A 20,095-nucleotide genomic window follows, 5' to 3' on the forward strand; every position below is an offset into this window, starting at 1 on the left:
GCCTCTGTAGCAAACCCGTCAGCTATTCTGGGATACACTGGGAAATACAGTTAACATCCATTTTCACTTCACTGGAGTTCTGTCCTTCAGTGAGCACCTGCATGTGGAAAGCAGTTGTCTAGTAGAAGTACAGACCCCTTCCAGAGCTTAAACAGTTTGCAATGTTTAAAAGTATCAGTGAACAATATGATTCAGGTACATGAAAAAGATGGTAAATTGCTAGACTACAAGTAAAAACATGAAAACATTTATTTTTGAGACAGTTTCCTAGTATGCGCTATGCCTAGTCTGTGCTATTTTATAGCCCTGTTCCTTCTTTAGTAAAAACAACCTGTAATTTTTTACAATAATGATCATAACACTTAAGTGATGTTCACGGTCCCTGCTGAAGCCTTACCAGTAGAAATAAAAGAAAAAGCATTGGCTCAAGTTCTGCTTTGCCATCCCACAAAAGCCACAGAGATTAGGTATTGCTGGTTGTGGGTAGGTACAGTCTAGCATTACATTGCATTGTGATGGTCTTTTCTGTTTAATATAGAATAACTTTCACTTCCATTTCCATAGTCAACAATAGAAGTCTGGGGGGAAAAAATCAGAAGCGGGGATGTGCTGGGAGTGGAAGAGACCCACAATGAGTGACTGGCAGTGGAGGTAAGAGGGAGGAGGCAGGGAGCGAGTTGGCAGAAGGAAAGGGCGGCAGGCAGAGCTTGTTTGCAAGGGCTAAGGAGAACTGCTGCCTCTCTAAGTCAAGGTGAAAAGTTTCCCTATAAAAGGGACTGAAATAGAAAAACGGTGCGGAACCCATGCAGAGAAGTGCCTTCAAGGGAAGGTATTGAGAACAAAGTTGCAAGTAGCCACGGGGGTGAAAAATGAACCGCATGCTCTCCTGGGGTGGGGAGGAGGAGGAGGAGGAAGAGTTGGGAGCAGCTGAAGAAGCGGGGACATGGGCAAAGCCACCAGAGACACAGCAAGGTAGCTGTGAGACTGATGGGGCACAGTCAGAGGTGCCCTACCTGAACAAGCCAAGCTGGTGCCTGCTTGTGGCATGCCACAGCTCAGGGCAGCACCGTGCCGTCCAGCTGGCCCTGCTTTCATAGAGTACGTGCTGCCATTGCACCCCAAGCAGAAGAAGTTGCTCCGTCTGTCTTGAGCATCCCTGCAACACATCTGTACAGCTGTCGGTAATGGCAACCTATCTTCCCAGACAGGAAGATCTTGTTCATGCAAGGGACCAATGACACAGTCATGCTGTAAGAGATGCAATAAAAATATCAAATACAAACCCAGCAGTGGAATGGGGGGGATTTAAAGCAAGAACTTGGGCATTAGTCTGATGATACCCAGAGGTAAGCTACCACTGTAACCTTGTTGGACTGCTCTCTAGGGAGGGACCTTCGTCTGTCAAGTCATCTCTAACATTGAGTAGATTTTACTATCTAAATGTAAGTACTGACACCAGGATTTAGATGACTGTTCATCTGAAATGGAGGGAGCCATCCACTGCCTGGAGAGAAAAGGTGAAAGGCTGTTTTAGCCCCCTTCATGGAAAGCCATTACTGAATATCTTTGCTGCTAATTATGTGGTTATAATGTCAAAAGGAGTGTGCAGAAGATCTGCTTCAGGTAGATCTACACAAAAGTAGAGGTGGGGGTGGGGGACAAGGAGGAAGAAGAGTGAAAAGTTGAATTGTTGTCAAGTATTAGGACAGCCAGAGCCCAACCACGTTTGCTCAGAAAGGGAAGCTCAGGAAGATGACCTTGAGCAAATATTGAGATCTGCCCATAAATGCTTCCAAGACCCAATATGGCAATGCAGGTTAGTCTCCATACATCTGAGTTATTCTTTAGTAGACCTAAACTGCTATCAGTTAGGCAGTAAAAAGGAGAATCTGACTGCTAAGCTGTGCTTCAACCTGTCTGTCAAAGTCACTTGCTGGATGATTTTAGTGGTTCGGTTGGTGCTGCAAAACTGACTGCTGGTGAAAGGGGTTACTGTGGTTGCTCAGCTTTATTCGTCTCCAAATTACCAAATGCAAACTTAGAGCAAATTGGCCTTGACCAAAACATGCTGCTCTGCTCTTATTTAACTTTGCACTAAACCCGCTGGACTTCTGCAATCGTCTGCTCAACTATGAACCTCCAGCAGCTAATTCAAATAAGAAGAAATGATGTTTCTGGCATTTACTCTCCCACTTCACCCTGCCTCTGTGTGGTTCTGCATGCCCCTGTAGCTAGTCCCTCCCCACTGGAGCCAGTAAGTGGCAATTACAGACAGGTGAGGACGGAGTGGGATTTCAACCACTGATGAAGAAGGGATAAAACACCATGGCAGGGAAGGGACTTTGGAGAGAGATGAAGACAAAAACAGCAGACAAAAGAGGAGGTAGCTGGACTGGGGCTTTTCTTGGGGACACAGGGCAGGAGGTTGGGGGCTTTCTGGGGAAAGAGGGTGCTATAAACATCTGTACGTCATACCCAGGGAAAAAAGGGCAGACAGCAAAGGAGGTGAGGGAACAGGAGATGAGCGCTGAGCTGGGCACCAGCAGGAGTGTGGTAGAAAGCAGGGACAAGAATAAGGACAGTGAAGTGGCTGGTGGGTGCTGTTTTCCTTGGAGGTTTTCTCTCCAAATAAGGCATATGTATTAGGGTGAGTATTTAGGAGAGGCTAGGCTTATTTCATCCTTAATTAGGCTTACTCATACTACACAAGTCTCCTGGCTTATCAAGGAGCTGAGATACACAGTACTATTCAGTATACTTAATCCATCAGGACTGCCATTTTTATATAGCAGTTTGTACAGGTCAGAGCCCTTCTTTCGCCACCCAAAGTCCTGAAAATTTGTCATTAAATTGAGTTAAGGGACAGCTCTTTCTATGGTTCCTCTGGTAAAGTGGTTTCAATCAGGTAAAAAAGGAAAGGCCTTTGAAGAACCAGGAGTCACACATGATAAATGAAAGAGGAACAAATCACAGGTTTCAGTGTTACCTGTCTCAGAACTCTGACAGAAATGATGGCGCTTATAACAAAATCATGCTGTTAATAAAATTGGTTATGAGACTAGAGTGCAGTATATCTATGAGTCAACAGCTGAAAACAAAGGGAGCATGTTAGAGAGTATCTTTAAAATGAAATTACAGTTCTGCCTGTGTCAAGGCATCTCCATGAGGACTACCTGGATTCTGCAACCGGTTCCTCCTAAGAATGATTGCTTTTACTTAGAAAGAAAGGCAAGATGGTATTTGTAAAATATGCCTTGAGAAAGAATTCTGCAGTGCTGCGGTTGAGTAGCCGTGTTCCTCTCCAGCAGCAATACTAGATTTAAACAGAAGAGGGCATTCATTACCAAGCATCTGAGTTTGCTGACGGCTCTCCGTTTCTAGAAAGAAGGCATTTGAAAACTTTTTTTTTTTAAATGATTAATAAAGGTTCATCATCCAAAAATAAATCTTCTCTAGACATCATGTACCAAGAGGAGTATAAATAATTACAAATTAAAACCTGTCCAGTAAACGAATGTTTGAGGTGCCCTTAAGCAGCACTATCCCAAATGCTGACAAAACCCCTGAAAAATCAGGAGGGTTTGAACAGCATGCTAATCTTTTCGATAGCCTGACTTCTAAAACTCCTGTGAGTTGTTAAAGACATTGCAATGGGAAGAGCTGGACTGGAATTTGAACCAAGACTGTTGAAACCTGGATGCTGTTCCCAATTGCCATTTGTGAGGTTGGGCAAGGTATTTGGTGTGTCTGTGCCTCAGTTTCTTCTCTTAAAAGAGGAGTTAAATATTAGCAAAATCCATAAGCATGAAAATCACTACAGGGTTGCACTTTATACTGCGGGACACCGATACTAGGTTAAGATGACCAATATCAAAGCTAGCCAGTCAGCATGATTAATGCTATTCAGAGATATTTTAATATTTTTTTCTTGCTCAGAGAAGACTGAATTTTTTCAGTGTATAGCAGACTTTCTCATGCTGTTCAGTTGACAGTGCTCACAGCGCTTGGATGAAAAGACACGTTCTCTAGGAATTTGTAAAAGAAATTATATAAAGTGTGTTGCTTGCTAGACCTCAGATGAAAGCTTAAGCACCTTGGTTAGCAGGAAGCACCCTCTGCAACCTCCCTGTGCGGTTTGGAAAGTTGTATTCCCATTCCCAGTTTTTACTTTCTCCTCAGAGAGAGCTGTGTACGATCAGTAGGCTTAATCTGCTGTCCCTTGCATGAAGGGAGCTGACACATTGACCTTGGTGACAGGAGCTTTGGTATTCCCTGGCAATACAAAGGGTATAATTTGCAACACGTGAGGTATGCCCACAGTGCCTTGTGCTGGTGGGATATGCTAGGTATATGCAAATACAGAGACATGCTGTCAACCTGAAGTGCAGGTGAAGCTCATTTGCTTTGGTCTGCAAATTTTCATGTGGACATGGCTGAAGTAACCCGACCGCTATCTGAGACAGCTGAGAAGTCCTGTGGTATGAAGCTCCTCAACCTCTCTTTCTCTTTGAAGCTGGGCATGCAAGTTGTTCCAATTTCAAGGCACTTTGTAATCCCTAGCTAAACAAAGGGTGGTAGAACGCAAGGAACTCATTTATAAATCTCCTTTCTGCACTTCCACCTTTCTAAAACTGCTGTGAGGTATGCTGGCAGGTAGATGGCTCTGCATCAGGTTTATCTGTCTGAAGACTAAGTCGCAGCCAGCTGCAGGATCACCATCTGCAACCTTCAGGGCCCAGCGAGATCCCAAAGGCTGCAACTTCTTCCCACTATCTCTGCTAACACGACAGGACTAACCAGACAGGAGAAGAATAATGATGCTCTTGGTATGCACTATCCCAGACAGTTTCAAATGAGCACTGTGCTTTAAAAAAATGGGTTTTATTATTTCAATTATTCTGTAAGAAAAGCGACATGGCTTGCCTTTTCCTCATGATGATGCAGGGCATACAGAACAGCTGAATATGCAACTGCTGTTTAATTCAAGACCCAGACAGTGTCATTAAACATATTTTGTTGCAGAGCAAAATAACTTCAACAGCAAATTGCATTTGTCTCACTTGTGAAAATGCAACTTACAATATTATTATGGATGCTGCTGCCTTTTTTTTTTTTTTTTGGTAGGTGTTAGTCTAGTTATATAATTAAGGGTCTGGCAGTATTTTCATTAAAATCCTTTCATTTTTCAGGATGTGTTAAGTCAGCCTTAAAAATTAAAGCTTAACGGGCGAGTCTCCTCTTCACAAGCCAAATAGCACTGTAACTACATAGCTACCTAAAAATAGAAAAAGACAGGAAAAAGAAAGGCAAAAGATGATGTTTCTAGGTTCTTGCAATCATCAGGGCAACACTGATCTATGTATGGACGGAAGGTGTATAAAGACCGAAGTGTATATTCTCCTACATATATGAGACTAATGAACGTTTTTCCAGATGAGTAACTGCTAAACTGGTAAATCTCTGTATTAACATATGAACAGATTGCTGCAAATGTAAGCAATAATTTGAATAGTTGTACCAGATTGCTGCTACTTAACTGGTAGCTTCAGCTATCTCCCTGTTCATGAGGTAATAATGACTTCAGAGTTTATTAGAGCAAAAGAATATGCTTTTGTAGCCAGCTTTCCCAGGAATATTTTCGCACGGCGGGGCAGCTTGCGGTTCTCCAGACAAAACCTCCTTTCCACAGGGAGGAAATCAGGGAGGCCGCCACAGGAAGGCAGAGGAGGGCCCGCTCGGGGCCGGCGGCGGGTAGGCCGCGTCCCCATGGCAACGGCGCCTTAAGGCGGTTGGGCGGGCTGATGGCGGCCGCCGCCATGGCTCACGCTAACCCCGTGGTGAGGGGCGGCGGCGAGGCCGGGCCGGGCTGGGCTGGGCTGGGCTGGGCTGGGCTGGTAGCGCCGGCCCTGGGGGCTGCGAACGGCCCGGCGAGGTCTGGCTGCCCTTCAGCGCGGGAGGGAGAAGATGGGGCCGGGCGAGGGCCGGGGAAATGGCTTCCCTCTCCCCCCCGGGAGGTTCCCCGGGAGCCGCCGGCCAGTCCCTGGCGAGGGAAGCCTAGGGGTGACTTCGAAAGCCCGTGTTTTTTTGTTTTTTGTTTTTTTTGTTTTTTTTTTTTTTTTTCTTTTGGTCTGTGCGTTAAAAGCGTTTTGTGAGCAAAGGCATCATGTGAGGGCTTGGTGTGAGCTGGGGGTAGCTGCAGGGTGCGGAGGGAGGCTGCGCAAGCTTAGTGGTGCCAGGGAGGACTGTGGCGGCCTTTACTCCCCTCTGGGTTTCATCTGCTGCTGCCTCTCCTTAGGTGGGACTTCAGAGAGTCCTTGAGGTGACAGTAATCCCGGGGAAGCCTTGGAGGCTTCACTTTAAAACTTGCTTTTGGCTTTCCTGGGCTGGGGTGTTGGTAAGGCCCTCCCTGCCACCCCAGTGTACGCAGAGAAAATTGGGGTTTGTTCGCACCTGGTGCTGGCAGTTCCCAACAGGGATGGCCTGGTTCTGGCAAAGGGGTGCCTGTGTGTAAAGGGATAAAGCTGGAGTACAGTAATGTCTGCACTGTAACCGTTTTTCTCTAATTTGGAAGCATGTAGTGTTTGAATTTTACAGTTGCCATGTACAGTTTTTATATAGCATAATAAATATTTGTACTTATTACAGCTTGGCAGTCCTGGGGATAGGAATAGGCTTGTTGAAAGATTTAAATTTGGTTTCTCTTCTGCATTAACAATGAAGGCAAAGCATTTGACGTACGGGCTAGTTGACGTCTTTTAGTGTGGTACAAGAGTAAATTTTTTTTTTTTGTTCCTCTTCATCTTCCTAGTATCCTGAAATGTGCTGGGAGAGTTCTTGGAGATCTCTAACCTCCCATAAGAAATCATACATGAGTATGGTTATTTTAAAGTAGTGCTGTGTTGTGCTGATAGCTTTTTGCAAAATTATAACTTGTTACTTTTTAGTAACTTATAGGTTTTTTTTTTAAAACAAATTGTTTATCCTCTGCAGTTTAGAACAAATTTAGAGCAGTAAAATACTAATGTGATATTAAGTTTGAAAAATGTAAATTAATATCCCAGAATCTTAACTTCTAAGGTTTCCTAAAAATCTCAGCTTCATCTTTCACCTTGTCTAGGTTATTCTGGTGGTAATGATAGGCAAGATTAATAAGCTTTAAATTGCTAAAAGCTTATTATCTTACATTTGCATCCGAGTGGATGAATCTTGAAGCTCGTGTGTGTCTGTTGTCCAGGTCTGACTGGAGGATTAGGATTTAATCACCAGCACGAGCAGAAGAAGGAATAAAATGTTGTGTTGGAATCCTATTGTACTATAAGATGAATGATATGTATTGGTAACTGTAGTGTTAAAAATTCCACAGCTAAACTACTATACAGCATCAGACTATTACCACAAAGAAAAAAAAAAAAAATCTCTGATTTCTTGCAGGTTACTTATATTATGCTTCTGATAGAATTGGCACATCTCATTTTTAGTAGCTTGTATTGTTGGTTGGTCTTTAAGTTAGGGGCGATGACACTAGAATGATAGATACTAAGTGGTAAATGTCAGTTTTAAACTGACATTTTAGGCATGCTTGTTTGAAAATACAGCACAGCAATAGTTTTTGTAATGTTTCTAGGATTTTCTTAAGCACTTCTGGAGCCTGCAGAAACCAATAATTTGAGGCTTGAATCCAGTATTTTTCCAGGGATGTCTGTTCCCAGGGATGTCAGAGTTAAAAGAATGAGTGGACTTGCAGACCTTTGCACTTGACAGAGTATTCAGTTTATTACGGTGATGTCTTCATACTGTTCAGTTTGTAACAGTAGTGTATGCAGCTGAGATTAGACTTTGTGCTGTCATTTCAAATGATTTAATGTTCATCTTAACTTGAAAGTATTTTGTTTTTTTTTTTATGTAGCCTAAACTCTACATGTCCATTATTGAAGATGTGATTGAAGGTGTACGGGAACTCTTTGCAGAAGAGGGTTTAGAGGAACAGGTTCTGAAAGACTTGAAGCAGGTTTGTTGGGTTCCCCTGCATTAATTGAAGTTGTGTATTTTTTTCTTTTGAGAAAAACCCATCCCTTTCTTTGCCCTCCAGAACATGCAAACTTTTGCCCTAACTTAGAATTACAAATATCCTGCGAATGATGGGTTGGGCTGCTGGAAGTTGAAATTCAGTAGTGATTGTTACCATGTTTATTGGATAGAATCAGTCAATTTACTCTTGGAAAAAATAGGAATATCTGATTACTGTTTTAGATGTGGTTTGTTTTTAAAGCTAGTATCTGTTGACCTTAATAATAATCTTTCTGCAGCTTTGGGAAACCAAGGTGATGCAGTCTAGAGCAACAGAAGGCTTCTTCAGATATAGCCACCATTCTCCACAGTTTACCCTGCAGTTGCCGCACAATTTTCACCGTGTTCTGCAGGCTTCAGCAGGTCAGATGTTTAACACAACAGATGCAATTTAAGAATAGCTCAGTAATTCAAGAATTTTTCTGGAAGACTTGAAGGTGCTGCAATAATCTTGGTTTGCAATGTTTATGTATATATCTAGCATGGTGGGGAATAGTAATTATTTAAAAGGAGAATTTGACTAATAAAGGATGAATTAAACTTTGATAAACTAATGCAGTTATGTCTACAGAGTCTTGATCTGCTGCTTATTTCCAGTAGCAAAACATGAAGAGAATTTTAGCCTTCTTGTGTGCAGTCCAGCAGTGTAGCCCTTCAATTGCAAATTTACCAGTAGTGTTAAGCTTTCACTTCCCCTTTTAATGTGTGGCATGATGTGTGCAGAGGTTATATAGCATCTTTGTGCCATGCAACTCTGCTGTCACGTTGGAGTTTAATCTGGTTCTGCACTTGTTAAAATGTAATCCCTTGCCCAAACAGAAGAGTGGGAGTTTTGGGGGAGTTTTTTCGTTTGTCTTGCAGTTAGTTTTCCTAAAAGCAGTATTCCCATTGGAGAGAAGTACTTGACTTTCACACAGTCTCTGACATCAGGACATACTCTTCTCAATTAAGTCTAGCTGACCACTGTGATAATGTTATGGTAGAGTGTAATGCTCAGCTGAGGCTTCTCCAAATGGGAGAGGCCATTAGGAACTTTTACCATAAAGGACAAAAAACATATGAGATGATTTAATGAAAGTCTGTGTCGTAGTACACTTTGGGGTTGGGCAGGCACTCTTCATCTGTTGTGGGTTTTTTTTTTGTTGTTGTTTTTTTTTTTGTTTTTTTTTTTTTTTTTTTTTTTTTACAGTCTTCATAGTTGAATGGTATAGTTTTAGAGCCAGATGCTTTATTTATTCCATGTGGTTAAAGGGAATATACTTTTGGGTTTGTTTGCGGTTGGAGGCTTTATATTTAATGATCTTTACCTTGTTACTCCTAAGTTTTGGAAGGGCAATACTAAGGCAAAATGATCTGTTGAAGCCAATGAACTTTTTTTTTTTTTTTTTCCCTAAATGGGGTTTGAGTTGTCCTATGGCTAGAGATTTTCAAAGTAGTTAGGGCTACCTAAATTGTTTGCTTCCTGAAGCCTGGGAAAGTTTTTCCTTCGGCTTATCTTCTCTCACTGAAGTCAGGATTGAGTGCTTTTGAAAATCCCACCCTACTGTTCCTACTGTTAGCACCATTGGATTTGCTGTGGTGCAGAAAAATACTTGCACGTTTTCCTTATGTTGACAAGGCAATACATTTTACATGTATGTTCGTGGTTTTGTTAGAATGGTAGCATTGCACATTTGTCCTCCTAGTTGATGTAATAAATAGAAATGGCATGCTTAATTTTTACAGTGCAACTTAAATGGATCAAATAATTAAATAGAAATATTTTCAAAACAAACAAAAATTTCCAAGACTGGCTTTTAACAAATTGTAAGTTTTATAAATTTGGGGTATAACCTCTCCCCACTGAGTACAGCATAAACTTGAAGCAACATAAAGAGAAGTATATTCAAGAGCCTTATCTAGATGTGCTCACTTGTTTTTTGATCTAATGAGTATGAACTGAAGTTAGATTGCTTTAGTTTCAGCAGTGCTTGCTGTAAATTAGTGAAAGATCAACTGTGTCTGAGAAATTAATGTCTTTTGTAAAGTGGCTTTTTTTTTATAGCTTCTTTAGTCATCCCAACTGGCAGAAGTTTTCAGCACTTCACAGCAGCAGACCTGGTATGTAGCTGTAGTGACATTTTATTTCAATTTTGATTATTCTGAATTCTAAATGATTAAGTTTGTCAGTTGTTAATAGGCTTAAGGGGAGACAAGTATTAAATATTTTCTATGTGTAGACGCTTTAGGACAGCATTTAAAAAATAGCATTTCTTTTGACAGTTTCATCTGTCCAATATGGTATAGTAGGCAAGGGAGCAGGAGTCTTGCTGAGAGAGAATCAAGAAACTCTGTTGTTACTTCTAGCCCTTTTTTTTCTTTTTTTTTTCCTGAAAACCTTTCAAAAATTAAGAGTCTGCAGAGGGACAGCTGTAACTCTGCTGCTTCTGTTTGAGCAGTGAAAAAGATAGAGATCTACCAGTTGGTTTTGGAAGCAGTACAGCCAGAAGTATGTTGGAAGACATGGCTGCATGTATTCAGACCGTAGGATGGAAGTGTGGAAATGCCCAGCTACAGATCTATTTTTTTCTTTTTTTTATTATTGGGTGTTAAAATAGTGCATGGTTGGAAAATGCTAACACTAGTGAAGCTAGGAGCACCATTATCTGTGAGGCATAGAAATAATCTGGAAGAAAATGAGTGTTTTTAGAGTTGACAGGTTCTGAACTCTGGGTGTGGCAAAATTTGTTTGGGGAGGGGCTATTAATTGTCAGAGTTTGTTGAACTTATTGAGTGCCTCCTGAGCCTCAAGCTAACTAGCTTGCCAAGCTGAAATACAATATTGGGAAGATGTTTGTGTAACATGCAAGTTTCCTGATGTAAAATTTTGATTTCTCTGGAACAGTTAGTTTCAAAGGGAGCTGCATATCCAACTCTTTGCTTTCCAGGAGAAAAAGAGAATGTGGAGGGACTTCATAGGTCTAGGCAAGGAGTCTGCTGTGTGGAGTAATGCATAAGCTTAGCTAAAAGTGGCTCTGAGTGGAAATATACCTTTCTGGATGGTGTGTACTTTGAGGGGGTACAGAAAAGTGTTCTGTTAACAAAAAGGGCATGTGATAACGGAAAATAGGAAACACTTTAGGCAAGTCATTATCCTGTCAATGGAAAATACTCTTTATCTGTCTAAATCTCAGAAGTATGAAGCAACTCTTCAGTAAAGATGATTGCAAAAAAGCCCTCGTTCATGTTTCAGCTGGATATGTTATGTATGACATTTAGGGCCCTTGGAGATAAAGTATGCACTATTTGTTAATAAAGCTCTTGTGTATCTAGGGTGCTTCACGAGCGGGTGCAACTCTTACTCTTTCTTCGGGTGTTGCTTATCCTATACACGTACCAGCTGGAATGACACTACAGACAGCATCTGGTAAGACTAAAGAGGAGATGTAAAATGTTACAGTGCATTGACTGTATGTGGATATTGAAAGATGGTCCTGAGTACAGTAGATAAAATGTGAAGTTATAGTATAGGTGGGTAGAGCCAGTTATCCTCTTCTTCCTTTGATAGTTTGTGTTTGTAATTGCTTCATGGGGGAAGTAATTATATTGAGTAGTTAGTGTGTCAGTTGTGTACACTTGCAAGATCAGTTAACATGGGCTGCCAGGTGATGCCATTTTTTTTTTTTTTTTACGTTTGCAAAGGTGTTTCTTTGTCAGTCCAGACATAGGTATCTCCTTCTCGTATATGAGGCACAATCTTCCATGTTTTACAAAAGTGAAGACTTTCTGGTGCTTCAGAATCAAATTGATTTCTTATTCAAATAAAATCCAACCATCTGTTAACCTTTTTGCTCACACTCTTTTGCTGATAAAACTGCCTGTACTGCTTGTACAAAAATGTGCTTGTACTGCTTAGGGTGTGATGAGTGGAAGGCTTATTTCAGTCATAGATTGACTCTTTCCTCCAACAGCTGTTCTTTGATGAGAACTAATGTCACTAGGTATCTGTTTCAGGTATAACTCCTAAGGTTTTGAGATCTAAAGGCTAGTACCAGTGACTCTGTGTGTGTAAGCATGTGTATGGGGGAAAAGAATAATTAAATGAAATTGGGAACTTAGCTCTGGCATCTTAATTCTAACACTGATAATAATAACCTTAAGGATTCACTATGTGGAATGGCTCTCATGCAATGAGAGGATAGATAAACTAGGAGTCCTTTTTTTAACTAAACTAGGCATTTTTTTCAGAGGAGATACCTAAAGGTCCTTAAAGGAGTGAACTGTCCCTGTAGATATGGAATAGTTTACTGCTTCATTTTGTATTCCTTAGTTTCTGAAATGACATGGCAACAAATTCAAGCCAGGATTTTTTTAATTTTTTTTTTTTTTTTGAATCCAGTATGTAATTAAGTTATTAAACTTACTGCCACAGGGCATTGTGGAGGCTAAACCCCAAAAGGGGTATTAAACATGATGGTCTGGGTGGAAGCTCTGACTCAAAAAGCCTCTGAAAGCTCAATTTTCAAAGGCTGAAATTGTGCTTGGGAAAGTACTGCTTTGTAAACATCCTGTTTCTTGTAGTTTGCCTGAGTGTTTGCTATTGGTTATTGGTGGTAATAGGACAGTGGCCTGGATGAACCTGTAGTTTAACCTGCTGAAGCAGTTTTTAACTCTTCTCTTTGTAGGACATCTTTATAAAGTAAATGTGCCTGTTATGGTTACGCAGGGCTCAGGAGATGCAAGTGTTCTACATCATCCTGTTCAGCACATATTTCAGCCCCTTGGTCAACCTTCAGTTCTGCAAGCCAGCGTTGCTGATGTTGCACAGGTGAATGCATCTTCTGCCCAGGCAGCTGCTGAAACATTGCAACCCCAGGAGACTGCTGTCCAACAGACCATGGCAATTCAACCAAATGTCATGGAAAAAAGCCACCTGGAGAACTCTGCCAATACTACATTGGTCCAGCAGCCTTCTGTGAGTCAGCAGCAGCTTGCAACTAATGCAGTGTTGAATCAGTGTGCAGACTCAACAGAAAAATCGCAGCACAGCAATCTTCACACAGCTGTGTTTACTCCAGAATCCTCTGAAGGGTTTTCTCTCGCTGAATCCTTGGCAAACAGCTCGAGCAGTGTTCTGCTGGATGTGGAGGGGCCGTTAAACATTGAGCCTCAGGAGCTGGTGCAACAGCAGGTGTCTGATGATATCATTGACCTGATTATCATGGGCAAAAGTTTGGATGATAACGCTGTTCTGAAAGATCAGGACAGCGTTGCTTCCTCTGACAAGGTAAGACCTTTTATTTCTCAGCTGGTGAAAATGCATCTGTTGGTTGTTTGGACTATCATAAGAGATGTGATCAAAGACATCTGTAAGTCACGAGTAGCACCTCAATTATAATAATAAAAATTATTATAATTTCAGAGTTCATTCTTGAGCTTGTTTTGAATAGCAGTAGCTGACTGCTTATTTTTACATTAAGAATTTGTCACAAATATTGCTGAAACGCTGGGATTGAAGAGAATGTCAGTCTAAAAATGCTAGAAGAGTAATGGGTAGATATTAGACTTGGTGACTATTTTTGGGGATAATAGTTGCCTTTTTTTTGCAACTGAGCAGACATGAATGACCCTTTGAGAAACTTCCATGTCATTCTGACTCTGAATCTGCATGTGGGTACTGGCCAGTTGTGGGCAAATTGCTTTTGCAGTGTCAGCTGGGATTAGTTTTAACTTGTAATGTGGGAAGAGCATTTAACTTGCATTGAGAATGCATATTGAGTATGAACAGTCAGATTTGATAAGTGAAAATCTGCTGCAAGGAATTGTATTTCCTTAGGAAAAAATCCTGAATAAACTAGAATTCAGCTAGAGCTGTGTGGGAAACTTGAATGATTTTAATTATCAGGCCACTTTCTTGACCTTGTCTAATTTTCATTCCAGAAATTATTTGCAGGTGTTTTTAAGTTCAGGTTGGCTTGCTGACTTTGAGTTGGAGCACTTATATTTGATTGAGGCAAATTTAGTAAATGAAAATTTAATGACAGATGACTGTGAATAGAAAGCTTGTTATGTTGCTCATCTGAACTTTGATGGCAGGAGGATGAAGACTGTCTGTAGGAAGAATGGAAGGTCAAAACAAAGTGTTATTTTCCTGAACTAGAAAGTGTATGTGGATGTGAATTAAGTGCTACAATAAAGATTTAATGAGAAACTGAAGATGGCTGAAAGCTTAAAGCCCTTTTATGCTCCTGTGAACGCTCTGTTTAGGAATTCTAGCACTTTTATGAACAGCAACTTGAAGTACTGAAATATTAACTGTCTCTCTCAGCTTTTTATATCTTACTTAAACAAAGCATTTTAACTGAGTTAAGGGAGAGGGATGAGTTCATCGTAACTTTTATTTCAAAAATGAAAAATGCTATTTTTGGGGGTGGGGAAGTAGCTTGTTTCCTTTTTTCTCTTTTTTCTGTTTCTTTTTTTTTTTTTTTTTTGCGTTTTCTTTGCAATAGAAATTCTAAAGGCCTGCTCGATCTTCTTAAAAAGTTGTTTGAGTACAACAGCGTTTAAAGAAAAGTCTAAGAAAATGTCTTTCTATATTGCTGAGGAATGTTTGGCATGGATTCTATTTAAAATTAGGTGTAAGAGCAAGATTTGCAAATGTACTCAGGGTTTACAAGTAGGCCTGGATTTGAAACTCTCATTTTAGTGCCCCAATCTTGTTGCTTTATTAAACGAAAATCTCAGGCTTTGTGCTCAACAATGAAAGCTGTGTGGTGTTAATTTGCAAGCTGTCTCTGGTCTCTTTTATTCCTGTCAGATGGAACCTACTGAGCAGATGGAATCTAATTTACGATCAGAGAAGGATATCTGCAGTGACATTGAAGGCATAATTCAGCTAGATGGTACTGGTGATGTTTCTCCCAAGGAAGAAATACCACATACAAAAGATAGGGAAGAGAATGAATTCATTGGCATTATTGAATCAGAGGATCTAAAAGTTCTGGAGGATGAGGATGAGGAAGACGATGATGAAAAATGTGACATTATTTCAAACACGGAGTCTAGCAGCAGTGGTGGTGATAATGAGGATCCCCAAATGGATATAGTTGAGGAGGTAATTTACTTTTAAGCCTTGTGAAGTACATTACAATAGTGTATCTATCTTGATTGTTGAACTGTTGGACCCAGAACAATTCGTGGTACATTTAATGCAGAGAATGCGTAGTGAAGTTACATACCTCTTCAGATAGGAGGTACTGCTGAGAAATTACTTGAGAACTTGTTGTGAGGAGCATGGACAAATGAAAGAGATGTTGAGATTGGATGAATTAAAATTCTTAATTACCAGAATTGAAGTACTGTGGTAAAACTGGCCTCAGTGGAATGGAGTTCTGCTTTTTATTTAAGGTCAGGGTACAAATCTAGGTTTCTTTTCCTTCTGAAGGACCACAGGGGATTAGAAAGAGAAAAGAGCAATGTGATAGAAGTATGTATGTTTTTTAGGAAAAGGCTTTTCTTAAAGATGTGCAATCCTGTATCCTAGAGAGTCACAAGGGAATCAACTTGTAGCATCTGGATTTCAAATAAATACCAGTTGATTAGCATTCCAGTTACTGGGGTCAGCTTTGTCAGTTAGCAGTCTTGCTTTTTGACCTGTGTTTTTGTTTAGGGTGTTTCTGGTTTTGAGAACATAAGCATGTAAAAGATGCATATAAATAAGCTTTGTGCAACATGGTCTTCATAGCCTCTGGGTCTTGATTTTTGCAACGGTAACCTTTATTGTTCTAGGTGTGTTTAATGTCAAGTATATTCAATGCTATTCTGAAAGAATGTATAAAATACAATTTTAATCTCTAGGACCCCTTAAATTCTGGTGATGATGTCAGTGAACAGGACACTCCAGACTTGTTTGACATTGACAATGTGATAGTTTGTCAGTATGACAAGGTACAGTATACAGTTTTATCTTTGTTCCTTAATCATTCTGAATAATAGTCAGCAAATCCATGTCTGGTCTACTGTTGGTGCCTTTTAAAGAAAATCTAATGCTGTAATAATTGAGTGTTTAAATGATGTGTTTAGCTGACAGTAGTCTGAAGACTTACCTGCTGTTTCCTGAAATGAGGATAATCAGTGGGTTCATAGTGGCCTATTAAAGGAAAAGGAAAGGGGACAAAATCTTGCAAATTGAGATTTGTAAAGCTGCAAAAGCTTATGCATTTCCTTAACTTTTAAGTAATATCGACAGCTCCATGGTTGTATGTATGTATTTTCAGCCATGAATTAAGACTTTTGAAATGGGTAAGAGAAAGAGGAGTGTGTGTACTTGCTTTTACATTTTTTGTCTTTGAAGTGCTTACTGAGAGATTTTCCTACCATAATTCTGTTGTGTCTGAAAAACAAAACAGTTGTTAAGGGCCTCCTTCAAGAGTTAAAATAAGGTTGAATTTTAAACATTAAAATGAAGATCATATTAAGTACTTCTAACTCTGTATGGTTTTGGACACTTATATGTCAGTAGTTTTGAAGTTAACAAAACAAAGTGCATATTTTATTTTGCAACAATTATGGAAAAATATGTCTACAGTTTGCTTAAGAATGTGCCTTGGCTTTTATTCTTTCAAAAGTGACTAGTGATAAGTTTTTGTGTTTGTTCAGCTGGGCCTGACTTAACAATGTATGTGCTTTAGGAAATGGTGAGCTGCTCAGAAAGTTGTCTTTACTGAAGTGTTAACAGATTGAGTGTTTCTGAAACTAGTTATTTTGGAAAATGTAGTTATAGGGATGCATGTAGAAAACGCATCTGAAATTAAACCATGGTATCTGTATTGTATTGAAAAAGTACACAAAGTTTTGAAGCTTTGTAACTCAGTTTGACATTACAGATGCTATAGGTAGTGGATATTGTTACCTACAGCAAGTTTTGTCTGTAATAAGATGAGAAATTGGTTGAAAATTTAAAAAAACTAATAGCAAGTTCAGCATTGGGCATGCCTTATAAGAAATTTAAGATTAGATGTTATTAGAAATTAACAGTTACAGAAGTTGGGGGAAGATGTTGGTAACTTCCCCTTTCCTATATAGACTTAATAAAACATGCAGGCCTAGTAGAAAGTAGATGGAAATAGTTATCTATTAAATTACCTTGTTACCTACAAAAGAATGCTGTTGGCAAGATTACTGTCCTGTTTCTTTTGTTCTTTCCTTTTTCTTTCTGGACTTGAAAATAGACTGATGCTTAAAATCCAAGGAATTTTCTAGAGAAGTTTAAAATTCCTTCTTTTAGTATTAAACAAAAACTTTCTGCGGTATAAATTTTTGCAGGCCTTTAAACAGAAACAAAATATGCAATTTTTTTCTTCTAGTTTGGTATGGCAGTATTTGCTTTTAAGCAGGGTTTTGCTTTTAGCCTTATCCTAACATCTCTGCGCACACAATATTGCTTTGCAGTGTGTATGGGAGAAGGAAATCACTGCATTTCAGTTAAGCCATACTTGTTTGCCAGGTGCAGTATATTTTGGGACTGATACACTCATGAAATTGCTCCATTATTGTCTTGTTTTCCTGCTGGTGTTGAGCTGTCACACAGCTATCTTGGTGCCTTTTTTTGGGGGGGCGAGGGGGTGGGTGGTGGTGGTGGTGGTGTACGTGTGTATGCTAAGATTCAGGAGGTTGTTCCTTTCAGAGGGCAGGAAATTCATTCAGCTGAAATCTACTGCCTCAATATTTGTGGTGTGTTCAGTGGCAGTGTTTCACATGTTTTGGGCTCTCAGGATTTTAAAAGAAAAACAAGGTTTGTAAACCAAGTTGTGCTTAAACTCTTTTTTTAATGGATGCTCTAATATACTGGGGGGGTGGGGGGAATTGATTTTTTTTTTTTTTTCATCAGATACATCGAAGTAAGAACAAATGGAAGTTCTACTTAAAAGATGGAGTGATGTCCTTTGAGGGTAAAGACCATGTTTTTGCAAAAGCCATTGGAGATGCAGAGTGGTGAAACCTCACTGAAGTATGTACTTTAAGACTGTAGCATTATTCCCTTATGAACCGTCTATGAAACAACTAGACTTCTATTGCTTTGCTATAAAAAAAACCCAAACCAACACCAAAACAAACAACAAAGCTGTGATTAAAAATATGCAAAATTAGTGTTGTTAATACATGCAAACTAGAACACTGTATTGTTAGCTACTTGGCTGTCTGCTGTTCTTTTCCGGTTATTTCATTACTTTTCTACCCAAGAAAAATAATTGGAATGAATAGCTTTAAAGACTGAAATGTTGAATATGTTAGTAATTCAAGAAAATCATGTAATACTAAGTGACTATATTTAAGTAAATTTCAGTTCTTTTGGGTTTCTTTCCACTTTTTAAAATAAGAGCTAAAGTATAACTTGAAATATAAAACTACACAGTTGTTGGTAATACCATGTATTATTTTTTTTCAAAGGCTGCTGAATTTAGAAAAGAAAAAAAAAAAAGAGCAACATCTATGCAAGTCTGAAACCTGTGGCTGTTTCAGCTGTGTACTTCTGTCTTCCCTTTCCTTCTTTCCTTGCTTTTTTTAGTTGCTTCTTGGCTTTTTGACTTCAGCTTGAAGGCAGGCACTTCAGATGCAGTCAGGAAATGTGGGTGGAAGACCCTTAAGCTCTCAATACATAAGAATTATTATTGTTTGTTCTATACCCTTTATTCTACTGAGATGCGATGAATAGTGTGATTTAACATGAAAATGTGATTTATTTTCACTGTCAATGCAAAGTCATTTGAGTTTGCTTCTGTACATATCTACTACATTCTGGGACTACAGACCAGTAAGCTGTGAATGATACAAATTGTGCATAATAATAAAATGTCATCTCATACATTTCTAGTAGAGAGTTGTTTTTGTGTTCCCTAAATACAAACTTTGCTTAGAGAAATGTGTACAAGCCATGCATGTGACAGTAGCTCACTCTGCCATGAGAACTGAATTCCCAGCAGTCCTCAATGTTAGCTTTTTGTTTGTTCCTCTAGAAACAGAGGTCAAAAAAGTTCTGTGCCCACAGGTCTGGGCCCTAGCCTTTCAGAGCTGCAGCTTTTCCCTGGCTAGCTCCTGTTCCCTGTAGGGCAATATTGGAAACTAAATGGTAAAGCCTCAGCCAGGCTGACTCAGAACAGGATAATCCTGCTAGGAAGGGCAGTGCTACATGTAAGCATATGGCACCCCTCCCTCCTGGCGGCTGCTTTTACGTCTGCTGAAAGAAGACATCATGAGATGTTTTGGTTATCTCTTATCTCTGCTCCCCGGAGGATGCGGAGGCCTTGAGATGAGAAGGAAAAGAAAGGGGGGAGTTGGAGAGAAGGAATATATAGAAGAAATGGGGGGGAGAAACCTAACCCTTGTTCATAACGGTACAAACCCTTGTGCTCATGGCATAAACAATAGAGATGCTTCTCTCAGGAGGTAGGTTTTTAACAACTATTGCGTTTCTTGCGTGCTTTTTTTTTTTTAACATATGTGCTGCTGTCCAGTATTGAAGACAGGACACTGAACTAGAAGGCCTGACCTGAACGTGGCATTTCTTTTGTCTTTAATAGATACTGCTGCTGGGATGTGAAGAACTGTGTATTCAGAGACAGTTACAATATTACCGTGTATGATTTTTCCCCATTCAGCTGACTTGTAGCTGCACTGGTGCTAACTTCAGACCCATAAATGCACAGGAAATGCAGCGGTTACCACATGATAGATGCTTTTAGATTTCAGCATGCTCTCACAGGCTCTGAGGTGTTCATGCTCCATAAATACGTACATTATGAACTGTGGGACCATCTTCAACTTGGGCAGCATAGCGATGCTTCAGAAAAGACTGGAAGCAGAGGTAGTGCGGCATAGGAATCCATGGGACCTGACTGGATACGCACCATTCACTAAGCACCATGCAGTTTCTGAATGTTGCTTCTGATAATAGGACCTGTTTTGCTAGTCACTCTAAAATGAAGTGGCTAAAGAGTACCTAATGTTTTAGCTAGTTTTAAAGCTGGGCAGGTTTTTCCTCTTTGCTGCA

General features: G+C 39.9%; 2 protein-coding genes across 2 annotated transcripts in view; both read left to right on the top strand.

Moving 5' to 3' along the window:
* STON1 (stonin 1) overlaps positions 1 to 7,925 on the top strand; it is a 36,306-nt gene extending 28,381 nt beyond the window's left edge. Inside the window, exon 6 of the transcript XR_007510106.1 lies at positions 7,907 to 7,925. The gene's annotated coding sequence lies outside the window, so the exon portion shown is untranslated. The remainder of the gene's footprint in view (positions 1 to 7,906) is intronic.
* GTF2A1L (general transcription factor IIA subunit 1 like) lies at positions 7,289 to 18,838 on the top strand. The gene is made up of 10 exons (XM_049833542.1): positions 7,289 to 7,309; positions 7,907 to 8,008; positions 8,307 to 8,430; positions 10,112 to 10,167; positions 11,380 to 11,473; positions 12,732 to 13,333; positions 14,864 to 15,160; positions 15,904 to 15,993; positions 17,936 to 18,055; positions 18,496 to 18,838. The coding sequence occupies exons 1-9, from the start codon at positions 7,289 to 7,291 to the stop codon at positions 18,041 to 18,043; spliced, it is 1,494 nt and encodes a 497-aa protein (XP_049689499.1). The 3' UTR covers positions 18,044 to 18,055; positions 18,496 to 18,838.
* Positions 18,839 to 20,095: the final 1,257 nt, after the last annotated feature.

The sequence above is a fragment of the Accipiter gentilis genome, chromosome 30 (assembly GCF_929443795.1).
Source record: "Accipiter gentilis chromosome 30, bAccGen1.1, whole genome shotgun sequence".
Lineage (NCBI taxonomy): Eukaryota > Metazoa > Chordata > Aves > Accipitriformes > Accipitridae > Astur > Astur gentilis.

Bases quoted from the DNA above. Each gene is read 5' to 3' on its own strand.
- GTF2A1L (XM_049833542.1), top strand. From the start codon at position 7,289: ATGTTGTGTTGGAATCCTATT. The intron at 8,009-8,306 runs GTTTGTTGGGTT...ATCTTTCTGCAG, and splicing joins TTCTGAAAGACTTGAAGCAG to CTTTGGGAAACCAAGGTGAT. The intron at 15,994-17,935 runs GTACAGTATACA...TTTTTTCATCAG, and splicing joins TAGTTTGTCAGTATGACAAG to ATACATCGAAGTAAGAACAA.